The sequence below is a fragment of the Pipra filicauda genome, unplaced genomic scaffold (genome assembly GCF_003945595.2).
Source record: "Pipra filicauda isolate LSUMZ 115617 unplaced genomic scaffold, ASM394559v2 scaffold552_size545530_pilon, whole genome shotgun sequence".
Classification (NCBI taxonomy): Eukaryota; Metazoa; Chordata; class Aves; order Passeriformes; family Pipridae; genus Pipra; species Pipra filicauda.
The window spans coordinates 49,087-63,340 of NW_024104701.1; the positions used below are offsets into that span (position 1 = coordinate 49,087).

The 14,254-nt window shown below is 43.8% G+C and overlaps 1 protein-coding gene across 1 annotated transcript in view; it reads left to right on the forward strand.

Moving 5' to 3' along the window:
* The first annotated feature begins 260 nt into the window (after window positions 1-260).
* The window catches only part of KCNJ6 (potassium inwardly rectifying channel subfamily J member 6), a 39,353-nt gene continuing 25,359 nt past the window's right edge, over window positions 261-14,254 (forward strand). The window contains exon 1 of the mRNA XM_027715962.2: window positions 261-1,181. Within this exon, the coding sequence (XP_027571763.1) occupies window positions 284-1,181 (898 nt within the window). The 5' untranslated portion in view covers window positions 261-283. The remainder of the gene's footprint in view (window positions 1,182-14,254) is intronic.

Here is a 14,254-nt window from a genome sequence, read left to right on the forward strand (position 1 = left end):
AAATATCAGGATGAGCTGATAGATAGGAAACAAGAGTTTACCTTCATTGCATTTCTGTTCAGCAATAAACTGAGGATGTTTGATGTCATTTGTGTTGTGCATCTAATAGGTTAGAAAAGAAAAAGGATGATAATTTTATTGATTAATAGCAACTTCATGCCTGTAATAACACAGGAAGAAGTCGTGTATTGACTTAGAGAAATAATAAGGAAAAATAATGCCTGCCTTTTCCTTGTTTGTTTGTTTGTTTTCCACGGCAGCCAACGTCCTGGAAGAAGACTCAATGGAGCAGGACATAGAGAGCCCTGTCACTATTCATCAACCAAAGTTGCCCAAACAAGCTAGAGAGGATCTGCCAAAACACCTAAACAAAGAATGTGCCAAGAGGAAAATCCAGAGGTACGTTAGGAAAGATGGGAAATGCAACGTCCACCACGGGAACGTCAGAGAGACCTACCGTTACCTGACGGACATCTTCACCACCTTGGTGGATCTCAAGTGGAGGTTCAACCTGTTGATCTTTGTCATGGTTTACACTGTGACCTGGCTGTTCTTTGGAATGATCTGGTGGCTGATTGCCTACATGAGAGGAGATATGGATCACATAGGGGACAGCACGTGGACCCCCTGCGTCAGCAACCTCAATGGGTTTGTCTCAGCCTTTTTATTCTCAATCGAGACCGAAACCACCATTGGGTATGGTTACCGGGTCATCACGGACAAGTGTCCCGAGGGCATTATCCTGCTCTTAGTGCAGTCGGTTTTAGGTTCTATCGTCAACGCTTTCATGGTTGGCTGCATGTTTGTGAAAATATCCCAACCCAAGAAGAGGGCAGAAACCTTGGTGTTCTCCACAAACGCAGTCATTTCCATGCGGGATGGAAAGCTGTGTCTGATGTTCCGAGTAGGAGACCTTAGGAATTCCCACATTGTAGAGGCATCAATACGAGCCAAGTTGATCAAATCCAAACAGACAAAGGAGGGGGAATTTATACCACTCAACCAGACAGATATCAACGTAGGTTATTACACAGGGGATGATCGTCTCTTTTTGGTTTCACCACTGATCATCAGCCATGAGATTAACCAGCAGAGTCCTTTCTGGGAGATTTCCAAAGCCCAGTTGCCCAAAGAGGAGCTAGAAATTGTTGTAATCCTAGAAGGAATGGTGGAGGCAACAGGTAACATTTCTTATACTTTGTATAAGGTAAATGCTTTCATTTTAGCAAGGAAAATCAGTGGGGTTTTGCTTCACTTTAAAGGAGTCACTTCAACAGTCATTCCATTTGAAAAAGGCATCTGTTGTCTGGTTAGCTCCAAAATTAAAAACATGCCCAGTTTAATTGTCTGTTCCACCTTGCCTAATGGAATTAGTGTTGTTCCTGCTCTGTTTGGAAAATGGGATAGCATTTCTCATTTTCTAAATCTTTCACCTGGTGACCTGCCATTCTATTGCAGGAGCAACTCAACCACTAGGACCCTGTGGGATAAAATTGCTCAGACAAAAAAAAAAAAAAATAAAAATTCAATACAAAACTCTGTTTATGATTCACATGGAAGCACCATAGTCCTGCTGCTTCCAATCCCCCGTGGGTAACTCCAGAACAACTGCCTGCCATGTGGCTTTCCCAGGCTGTTTGGATCCGGTAGGAAGTGATGATGTGTTTGGTTGTCGCCTTTTTTTTTTTCTTTCTTGCTTGTTTGCTTGGTTTTGCTTTAACTTGTAACGTGGGGCTTGTTCCGCTTTAGCTCACAGAGGATCTGTCTGATTCTGTGTTTCACTGAGGCCCCCCTACACACCCCAGGAATGTACAGAACCCCAAAAGCTGGGATTTGTGTAAATGAGGCATGTTGTGTCACGGGAGCCTTGTGGAGATGCTGTTTGGTCCTTACCTACAGTTACACAGCACAACATCAGCAATCACTCGATGCAGAGAAAACAGTGCTTGGAATTCGCAGCAGATGGACTCATAAAGTAATGTTTGTTCTTTGCATTAAAGCCAGAGTAACAGGGGGATGTTTTATCTCTAAAACTGGTGTGTTTCCCACAATCAGAGTGCTGGTACACTTGTTCTAGAAGCTGGAGGTATTTTTTTTTTATGTCAATAACAACATCAATGTCTGAAATGAGTAAATAGAATCAATACAAGGGAATGGTGATTATAAAATTAAGAAACTATGTGCTTGGGGAGAAAACACTGATGTAGAAATATAAGAAGTATAAAAATATAAAAATATAGAGATATAAGAACGAGATTTGCTGTTATTCAACATGACTGCAGCAAAACCCAGGAAAGTTTGAGGATGTGGATCACACAGCTCTGCCAGAGGTACAACCTTTTCAACCCTGACTCACGTTTTGCAACTGGAGCCAGGAAATAAAAAGCAGTCTCTTACTAGAACATGTGTATGTGTTTCACACATCTATTATGTGGTGGCAGAAGAAAACTGCATTTGTCACCATATAATAAACGTGTGAGACAAAAATGAAGCAGGGTAAAAAAAAGAAAGAAAAAGAAAAAGAAAAAATTGAAAGGAACTTGGCAGAGAACTTGAAGTGGTAAGTGCAAGGCTTCCAGATTTTCCAGGAAGTAGGTGGTACTGAAGAGAAATCAAGATGAAATGTTTAGTGTTCCTGGTATGTGCAGCAGTCACAGAGATTTCAAACATCTGCATCACCTTCGGGTGAGACGAGGAGGAAATTGCTGTTTATGAGCTGAAACCACCTTGAAATCTCTGAATTGCAGCTGAGAGAACTTGACATCCTGAAAGGGGAGGTGGATATTTTCAGGTTTGCTGAACACCATGTTTTTCCAGAGAAATGATTGACAAGCAGTGGAAGAATAAAAAATATCTCACCAAAACCCACCTACAGAGATCAAAAGACGAGAACACTTCTGCAGTGCAGCAAATGTGGCTTTGTTGTCTTAAACCTCTTACTCTTTCCCTGTTTAACCCTTCTTTCCTCACCTCATCTTCCCCCCTGCACACCCACACTCCTCTCTGGGGTGTCCTTTACTGCTCCAACACTGACCACATCCTCCTCTCAGCCATTATCAGCCTCCTCTGGAGGGGACTCCCCCTCACACTGCTTGGGCTGCCAAAATTGAAGATAAAAATCAAATCTGTCGTTGTCTCAAACCCTTGGAGTCCACACGAAGGAAGAAAACCAAAGGCAGTGGTTTGGAAACCCACTGATGCCATCCAGGATTAAAGTGTTTCCCTGGCACTGGATGGATGGGCCCATTTCCCAGTTTAAACTGCTCTGGTTTGTTCTGTTTGGGTAGGGTCTCCTGCTGCATGACTTATGGGGGCAGGGCATCAAACAATGTCATAATTAGCAGCACAGTTTCTGAGACGTGTTTGTACAGAAGTAGCTGCTTGTTCTGTGCTTTGGATCACTTTTGTTGAAGGTTCAATCAGGCCAATCCACCAAAACTAGGAATTTTCCCTCTTTTAATTTACAAATATTTACAAGTTACGTCCCAGCAAACTCTGAAAACCAGTTTAGGCCATCCTATGTTCTACATTTCCTTCTTGATGTAGAGCGAGGGCAGCAAAAGAAGCTGCTCAAAGCAACAATCTCCAACCCTTGAACCCATCACACCTTCCAACACTGATCAAAGTCTTAGGATATAAATTATTAAAGCTGGAGCCAAGAAACTGTGATGACAGATATGGAAATATCAACATTTAGTGCCACTGCTGATGAATCAAAACCAGACTGGGATCATTAGATTACATTATTCATTATTATATTACAATATTACATTATCAGAAAAGCCACTCCCAAGTTTGGTCAGTGAAAACAACCCTTTATCTATTTTCAGAGCTTCCCCACTGTGGGAGCAGATATACCTTCCATGAGAAATAAAAATGGAAAATTATAAGTATAAACATTTGCTATCATTGTTATTAATTATTTATATTGTTCTGTTTAAATATATATGTATTTATATAATATTTTCCACCTTAAGGGCTCCAAAACCACACCTACCTGTGTATGAAACACAACTCTTTATGTATTGTCGTGTGAACTCTGCATCATATATTAGGACAGGAAATTAAGAATAATGTGTTTTACTAAATGAAATTAAACTAACTAACCAAACTCAAATTCAGCAGAAAGTTCAAATCAAGGAGGCTTTAATTCCCCTTGGAAGCATTGCCATAATTTCCTGGGAAGAAAAAAGGAAGTCAATGTGTCTTTAGTAAGGCACAGACCAAAATATTACTCTGGGAAGAGTATGAAGATCACTTTGAGGGCAGAATTTTCAGCAAGGTACTTCCAAAAAACATGAAGTCAATCTGACTCCTCCAGACAGCATCACCAAAAACTCAAATTAAGACTTTTTTTAAAAACTACTTGTTACAGATCCTTTCAATACGCAATTTTCTGTATTTATTTATTTATTTACAACCACGTTCAAAAATATCTTTTCGGGTTCAAAGGGTAACAGTTTTGCAAAGATTTGCTTCTGTGCTTTCCCCTCAAGTGCCCAAAAAAACCCCCAGCTTTGGGACAACACAGTCATGGGGTGAAGTACCTCAGGCTGCCGTGAAGCAACGGATGAATCTCCAGGAGTGGGGGGCAAAAGTCCAACTGAGCTTCAGTGTAGCTGAAGGGCTCAGCTGTTATTTCCACATTTTGCTGCCATTTCTGAGGCATTTCTGCTTCTTTTAGTGCCACACTTTTAGTGCCACACTCCTCCCGTGGCATTGCCAGAGCAGCCCCACACCAGCAAAGCTTGTCCCACACTTAGGCAGGACTAAAAAGCAGGATTCTGAAGGCCAAAGGAATCCTGGAGGGCATCGGGAAGAGCGTTCCCAGCAGGACAGGGAGGAGATCCTGCCCCTCTGCCCAGCCCTGGGAGGCACATCTGCAGGGCTGGGTCAAGCTCTGGTTCAGGGACAGCAGGGACAGGGAGCTGCTGGAAGATGATTCTCCTGTGGAGATGCCAAAGGGATGGAGCATCTCTGGGAGCAGGAAAGGCTGAGGGAGCTGGGGCTGTTCAACCTCCAGAGCAGACACTGAGAGGGGACCTCCCCCAGGTCTGTAGGGGCTGCAGGGAGGGGGCAGAGGATGGACCAGGCTCTGCTCGGGGGGCCCAGCAATGGCACAAGAGGAACGGGCAGGAACTGATGCCCAGGAAGTTCCACCTGGACAGGAGGAAGAACTTCTTTGCTGGGCAGTGACCCAGCACTGAACAGATTGTCCAGAGGGGGTGTGGAGTCTCCCTCACTGGAGATATTCCAGAACCCTCTGGACACAATCCTGTACTCTGGGATGACCCTGTTGGAGCAGGGAGGTGGGACTAAATGACCCACTGTGGTCCCTTCCAACCTGACTCATTCTGGGATTCTGTACTCCCTCTGTTCCCTATGGAAAAGCTGTAATATTAAATACAAGTGATCTCACTGGGAAGAACATGACAAACACACTGATCTCACTTCAGCAGTATTTGATATCTACCTTTCAAGACAGTTGGTTTACACTAAAGTGCCACCACTGCTTTCATATTATTTTCTGGAGACCACTTAAGATATTTCTTAGAGAGGTTTGTAGAGTACACACATATTTAGTCATAGAATTTGAGAAAATTATTTTTTTCCTTGAACAACAACAAAAAAGATTGGACTCAAGGATGCAGAACTCTTTCTCCCCTAATCAGAGGGAATAAAACCTTGGCTTTGAATAACTCACTTATTTGTTTTAAATTTATGAAAAATCTAAAATTTAGATTTTTTTTCTCTGATAATTTAATAACCTCCTCCTAACAACAGGCTTGAAATTATTTAGCTTTTTCCACCCAGTGAAATCTATTTTTAAGGTGAGTCTTATCATCATAAACAAATTAGTAATTTTAAAAAGTTAAACGAGGCTTCCAAATGTATTGTTTTGATATGGAAATAAACCCATAACAAGGAAAGGAAAGTGTCTTAAATTTAGGAGATGGGAGAGTCAGGTATGGTACAATATCTACAGAAACTGAGAGAAAAAGAAGAAATGAAGAGTCTCAGAGAGAGGGATGTAGAAAAAGTAAAAAGGAGAGAAGGAGGAATATCCTGAATAACCCACAGCCTTTTTGGCAATGCGGCTCCACAGCCTGCTTCAAATCCCCCCTCTAGAGCTGCACTGATGTACAGAAAACATCATTTTCTGACACAGGAAAGGAATATGAAGTCTTTCAGTCAACTTAAGACCCTCAAACCTTGGGAAATTGTGTTTACCAGAGGAGTGCTCTGGTTGAGAACCATTCCCTCTGTGTAAAAATAAACATATGGACATTGAAACAGCACCAGGGAAAGCAAACAACCTGCACTTTTACAGCTGTCAAAAAAAAAAAAAAGCAACAAAGTTGGACAGATAACTTTAGGTTTATATGGATAATTCTACAAATAAACTTGTAATTGGCTGCATTTATAATTCTGACACATGGGCAGCTTGAGAGCAGTATTTGCAGAAGGGTTTATAGACACATAAACAAACACACTTGCCAGCTGTGGAAAATATGTGTGGAAAGCAATAAAATGTTCACATAGGTGGTTACTTATACAGCAAATGGTGCTTTTGACTGGACAAACATTGTATAAAGCTGTTCCCACTCTCCACTGCAGCCCCTTTGACTGACTGATTTATTGTCTTTTTTCTTTTTTTTATGGAGTAAATTGCCATATTTACCCCTTATCCTTGCCCAGTCCTAGCAAATATCTCCCTTTGATATGCGTGGTAGCAGTTCCAACCCTTCAGAACATCCCAGCAGACTCTGCTCTCTCTCCAAATAAACGCCGCTCGGGTTAGAGTTTCTCACTTGGAATTTTTACTGCTCTTCAGAGAAGAGATGTTTATCCACTCAAACGGCTTCTTAAGGCATTGGAGGTGAAAGGAAGAAAAGAACCAGGATTTCTCACACTTGAGTGTTTCTGCAGGACAAGTGGTGAAAGGAGATTTCATTGTTGTGCTCCAGGATGTGACCAAAGTGCAGTGACTGAAATGCAGTTCAAGCAGGGATAAGAATAAGTGGTTTCGGCTCTAAACTGGATCATCATCGTTTCAGGAATGATCAGAACACAAAGACTCTTCAGTTCAGTTTTCCTTTCTTTCTATTTTAAGAGTTTTGACATCTCCTGATGCCAGGTGCCAGACTCGGACATCTGGGTTCACCTTCCCACATATTCCCACATATCCCCACTTCCCTGGTTCTTGCCAGCAATCCCTTCCACTTTTACTCCTTGCTCACATTTCCGTGTGCCTTCAGTCGCCTTAGGTTGAAGACTGAAGGCCCACACTAAGACCTTAAACCATCTTGTCCAGGAGCTGCTTTATGCTGATGACGCCGCCCTTGTTGCCCACACAGAAGCAGCCCTGCAGCGTTTAACATCCTGCTTTGCAGAGGCTGCTGAGCTTTTTGGGCTGAAAGTCAGCTTAAAGAAGACAGAAGTTCTCTATCAACCTGCACCTCAGGAAGTCTTCCATCATCCCCATATGATCATTGGTGAATCAGAGCTCAAATCAATCCAGCAGTTTAATTACCTAGGTAGCCTCATCTCCTCGGATGGTGAGATAGACAACAGGTTAGCAAAGGCATATAGAGCTTTCAGAAGACTCCACAAAAGAGTATGGTATAATAAACACCTGAAGAAAAGCACAAAGATCAGTGTTTACAGAGCCATAGTGTTGTCTTCTCTCTTTTACGGATCTGAATCATGGGTCATCTACCGCCACCACCTGCGACTCCTCAAACGCTTCCGTCAACGCTGCCTCCGAACAATCCTAAACATCCACTGGTCAGATGATGTGACCAATCCATCTGTTCTAGAGCAAGCAGCAGTCACAAGTATTGAGGCCATGTTGCTGAGATCACAGCTGTGCTGGGCAGGACACGTCTCCAGGATGAAGGACCAACCACCCCCTCCCTAAGATCCTGCTCTATGGTGAACTTGCCACCAGCTGCCGCATGAGAGGAGCCCCAAAGAGGAGATACAAGGACTCCCTGAAACAACATCTCAGCCTTGGCCATATTGATCAACATAACTGGTCTACTCTGGCCTCCAATCAGGAGGTCTGGAGACACACCATCTATAACGCTGCTGATGCCTTTGAGAAAGCACACAGGGTCACTTTCGAGGAGAAAAGACAAGGCAGAAAGAATCCTGCCTTGCAGAATGTACCACCTAAGGAGTCTTTCTGCTGTGCCTTTTGCAACCAATCTTGTCTATCTTGCATTGGCCTCTTTAGTCACCAGCATGCTTGTAACAAAAGTGGGTAGAGCCCTTCCCAAATCTTTGTTCGCGAAGCCCAGCCATGATGATGACATTTCCATGTGGTTAATTCTGACAGAACATTACTTTGTTATGAATCCAGCCATGATGATGACATTTCCATGTGGTTAATTCTGACAGAACATTCCTTTGTTACGAATTCCAACACAGAAAATCAGGGATGGAAGTGCTAGGGATTGCAGTGGTGAGCTTGGAGTTCCTGATACCAGCAGAGAAAAGCATTCCAGTTTTATTGGGAAAGTTTCTTTCAGGAATTTTTCTGCACAGGTGGAAAAGATTAATCTCTTTGCTGAAGGGGGACTATAAGGCTTAAAGGAGGCAATTTCAACTTCACAGCAGTCAAAACTGTGCACAGTGGCAAGAATTCAGGGAGAGAAATTCATGGAATGAAAAGAGATGTGCAGATTATGAGTATTTTCAACCAAAACTTTGGTATATCTCACTTTCAGGGAAGGCAGGGAAAAGGAATTAGACATTTATTGGACAGCTTTATTCTCTATATAGTGCTGTACTATGCAAAAATGTTACTGAATGTTTGATAATGGCTTATTGCCCATCTTTCATACCTTTCTCACCAATTAGCTGCTCAGCTCTTCACAACTACAGCAGCTCCCTTACCTCTAAACATTAAGATACAATGCTTAGATTCAAGCACTAACTCACATGTGAAAAGGTAAGATCCCTAAAAAGGAGATTTGAGATCCCTAAGTATGAAAAAACCACTTTTGTACAGCTAGTCAGATATTGTTAAATAATTCTGCTCTGAACACAGGTCTGACTTGCACAAGAAGGGCTTCATTTTCACATCGTGCCCTTGCAATCCAGCATTTTGTCTTTGCTCATCACTCCTTCTCACTCATGAGCCTACACACATCCATCTCCATGGCCAGAGGGATCCCAAAGCTTTAACACTGGCCCTGCTGCTGCTGTTTTCCTGGGAGAAGGGCACAGTGGGAACCCTCTTCCTTGGCCAGCCCAGACCTCCTAAAAACCTGTGGTGCCAGACACTTAAAAATCGCCTCTGTCTCCAGCACAGCTTTGAGCAACTTTGTTTTCCAGCAGTTTAGCGCAGAAACAAGGCACTGCAAAGGTAAAACCACTGAGTCCTCGGGTCTCCAGACCCAGCTCAGACTCCAAGGAATGACTAGACCAAGAAAGGAGAGGCTCGGCTGCCCTGAGCACGGCACAGCCTCCACCACAGAAACCTCCGCTCGGCAAAACCGAAGGGATGATTCCCTGCAAAAGGTACCTCAGCATTATCCAGGTCAAAGGATTCCCCAGGCAGAATTAGCTCACTGAACATGTTTCACCTGCTTGCAGAGCGGAGATGTGATTTCTGAGCCCCTCTGAGAAGGGCTCCAGGCCACTCAAGTGCCTTTTCCATTTCTGAGCACTTCTCAGGGTGATGTCTGTTAACTGGAGCTCGGCTTGTCCACTTGATCTTGGAATGGTGGAAACACAGGGTCAGCACTGCAATATTTGCCTGGGAAAGGAAATCTAGAGCTATTGGTTCTAATTTTAGCCTTCTACTTTTGGTCATCTGAGTGTTGTTTTTTTTTTTTTACCTGCCTGGAGAAGGTGATGAAATCCCAGGCACACACTGATTTGAGCCAGGGCAGTGTCTCACCCCTGGAACTTCTGCTGAACTGATTCTTTCATGTTGATTATCTTATTCCTTCATGTTTGATCTCCAGATATGAAGCATTCCTACGTAGCCTGCAGTTCAAAACCCTGGGAAGTATTTTGGCAAACTCTGCTCCCTTCTATATTTCTAAAAGGTCTTTTCACTTCTCCCCCTGGTGCTTATTTACTTCCAGCTGTATAATATTGTTTCCTCCTGTCTCACCCAATTGTACTGAAGGATAAACATGTTGCATTACACTCCCTGATAACTGCAAAGCCTCTCTAATGTTACATATATTTACACTGGTTTTTAATGAATGCAAGCAGAATGATTATTCACCTTCAGCAGAAAGTTTTCACAAAATTTAATAGAGCAGCAACTGTCAAATCAAAAGTGACCTAAAAGGTTGAAGAATGAGCAAGCAAAGCTGTGAAGTAAATGAGAAATTCAAAATCAACAGCTGGTAGATTAAAAAGAACAAGGCTATGGACTGCAGATAACACCTCTGGCTGCGTAAAGGCAGAAAATTTATGAGCATATGTTTTCCAACCTAGAAAGCAGCTGCCAGCACTAAAAACTCCCATTATTGCACAGCTCCTGGGATTCCCAAGGCCACTGCAGAAAAAAAAAAAAAAAGTCCTCAAGGGTTTTCAGCAAAAACAAATCACAGAGAACTGCTGTGACCTCAGAGGCTCAATTACAGCGTTCCAAGGAAAATCAAACACAAGCTGATGTGCTCTACGTGTTTTTCCCCACCCTGGCACAGCTGAGCTCTGGGATGTCCATGGAAGGGGTTCAGAGCTGCTCCCTGTGTCTCTGAAGAGGAGAAAAACCAACCCCAAATGGTGAGTTTGAGCCCAAATCCAGGCAGCAGCAAAGGCACTGATTACAGCACATGATCTGTTTATACTGAGCAGCCACACATTTCTCAGCACTCCCAGCACTAATCTGGAGGGAAACTGGCCTGAATTTTCCCCTAAATGAGGAGGACAACCCAGAGCTTGAACACAAGTTGGGTGCTGATGTCCCAGTGAGTGATGCCGAACGTCTGTGGTTTATTATTACAAAGCTGACTTTGATCTAAAGTAACATTCCCTCGTGTGACAACCTGTGTAAGATATTTCTGGTTGTACTTCTCCAAACCTGCTGTACTGGCAGAAGACATAAAAAGAGAGAGGATCTTCCAGGAGAGATGAGGCAGCTGCTGTGACAACAAACGTGAAAGGCAGAAAGGGCTCCTGTGATCATCCTTGAGCTCTCGCTCGCTCGCCCTCTCTCCTTCATTCCCAAGGGAATTACAGACAGAATGAGTCACAACGCTCTCCAAGATTTCTTTTCTTACTGATTTTGACAATTTTCCTTAGTTGGGATTCCTGTGGAATGGAATAAACTTTTAGTTTAAAAAATAGGATTTTAACAAATATCAGATTGTTGAATATGAGATATCCCATCCTTAAAACTTAGACAGTAAAGGAGCTTAATTTAAAGAAACATTCAAAACATGAAAACAAAGCAAAAGTTAAGGTCTCCAACACCAAATTTCCAGTGGTTATGAGGAACCCATTTGAGGTTTCTGAGGAATGTCAAAATTTGATTTAGAAAACAACTTCAAAGGGAATATTTGGATCAACTCCATCAAGTTCTCAGAAATAGATAGTGGGAAGGGTAACACACACTCAAGGGTATTTTGTGCCCTACAAAAGGCTCCAGTTTGTAGGTTCCCAGACTTCTCCCAGCAGTTTAAATTTACAAACCAATGACACAAATAACTTGCCCCTATAGATCTGATCAGGACTAGATCTCCCACCACAGAGTGAGGTCAGTGTGAATGCAGGGCACTGTCACAGCAAGGGAAGGGGACAGGGCAGCCAAAATTTCTGCTTCAGGACAGTTCATGGCAGTGGCCAAGGCTAAAAGGGGAGCCAAAGTCCCAGGGATTTGTCGGGGAATTCATGGCTGTTACTAAACAGAGTTGGAAGAGACCAGGATGTCTCTGGTGTCACCAGTGACAAACAAAAGAGGAAAAAGCCATCACGAGGAAGGAAGCTGGCAAAGCACCACTGCCTCCATCTGCCCACGGGGACAGGCTTCCCAGGAAATTGGATGAGCCCAGGTCACACAATGAACATTCCTGCTGCCCACACAATGAACATTCCTGCTGCCCACACTGAATCCACTGGAGCAAAATGAGTCCAAATCTCTGCAAACACAGCTCCAGAGTGATTTGTTAAACTACAGCTCTGAGCACAAATTCAGAAGGGAATGATACACCCCAAAATAGGCTCCCCAGCACAAAACAGACAGAGACACAGAATCCCAGAATCACTGAGGTTGGAAAAGCCCTCCCAGCCCATGGATCCCCCCTGTGCCCAATGCCCACCTTGTCCCCCAGCCCAGAGCACTGAGTGCCACGACCAGGCCTTCCTGGGACACCTCCAGGGATGGGAACTCCACCATCTCCCTGAGCAGCCTCTTCCAAGGCCTGACCACCCTTTCCAGCAACAAATTCCTTCTCATGTCCAACCTGAGCCTCCCCTGGCACAGCTCCCCCCTCCTGTCAGGGAATTGTAGAGAGCAAGTCCAGGTCAGGAGCTGGAGCACAAGACACACAAAAGGAAAAGTGGAGGGAGCTGGGACTGTTCAGATAGTGCAGAGTGATCTTATCACACTCTAAACCTCTAAATATACATTACAGGGAACACAAAAGCAAGGAAGGACATCTCAGAGGGCCAGGGAGGCAGGATGTGTTGCAGTGCAGGTAATTCTGATTAGACACCAAGCAAAACTAAGGGAGCCCCCAGGGGGGTTGGGGAATCACCATCCCTGGAGATATCCCTAGCTGGACTGCATAAGCCCTGAGCAGCTCCAACTATCTGGCTGTGCTTTGTGCAGTGGGAAGGGCCAGGTGACTCCATAGATCCTTCCAGCCTAAATTAGCCTGTGATTATAAACCCCAAAGCTGTCTCCTCCTCGTGTTTTATGGCTGTGGAGAATTGAATGGCTTTGAGAAAATTAATAGCCCAGCTAACAGTTTTCACTGTTGTCCCATGCCACCACTTAAAAATTGTGGGTTTATGCACTCGAAAGCTGCTCTGTGGTCACCCCTGAGCCTCTGGGGACAGCAGAGCCTCAGAGAGGGGAGGCAGGAGGGAAGGAGGAGCCTGAGATCATCTGTTCCACCCAGCTTTGCACCAGGAGGTCTGATGGAAGCAGAAAACTTAAACTTGTGGGGTTGTGCTCTGTCAGGCAACTCATCTTTGAAGACTGATCCAGAGATTGCATTAATTCAGAGCATTCCCTATTTGGCCTGGGTTTTGTCCCACTCCTCTGGCCACAGTTCCCCTGTTTTGCATCTTTCTGCCCCTCTAGAGATTGAGGGAGGTTAAGATGGGCATCCAGCACTCCTGTGATCACCTGCTCCTCTCTCCATGGGACTGCCTTTCTGTGCTTCAAACTACACAAAACCTAGCCCAAAAATTGCTGAATTGTCATAATTATCATTATTCTTATCATCACCATCACGACCGGTGGCCTTTTACCCGGCAACGGGACATTTTTGATCTGTCTTTTGGAGGGGAAGCCCAAAGGCACATCAGGGTTGACAGCTTTGATCCCACACTTCTGACTGGTGCAGACTGACATGAAGTGGAGAGAGAGGGAATTTCCCCTGCAAGAGAAAAATCCATCTGACTCTGGCAGAGCTGCCAGGTACCACCATAACAAAAAAGATTTATGACTCAGCCAGTCCAATTAAATTGTGCTGGCACTTTTTTTTAACCAGCCATTAGGCCCTTTTTTTTTTTTTTTTTTGCAACCTTGCATAAGAATTATTAATTTATTACATTTAGAGCTCCAGGGTGGGAAACCCCCCCCTTCCATTTTCATCATTTTCTCAATTCTATTCCCATTAGTCTCCTTTTACAGTGAGAAGACAACAAATTAGCTTCTTTTTCAGATATTAAGTGCAGCAATGGTTTTCTAGCTGCCAATAGGGCCAAGACAGATGCCGTGCAAAAGTGTAGGGGAGTTCAAAGCCAAAGGTTTTGAGTCAGTCAGGGATTCTTGTCTGGCCAAAAATCTGCTTCAAAGGCAGCAGCTACACCTACAGAGCTGTGAAGTGGGGAGGATTTGCTTTGCAGTCTCAGGAAAACACCTTTCTCCTCCCATCACTCGAGGGTTCAAACTCCTCTTTAAGGCTCTCCCCTCAGGGCTTGAACACAACTATAACAGGATTTTAAACCTCTGATAAGTTAGTCAAGATCCAGGGTTTAAGACGCAAACCACGAATTTTAACCTTGGTGTATCTGCCTTCCTTTACCCTGCAAAGGGATATAAAACACTGTTCAG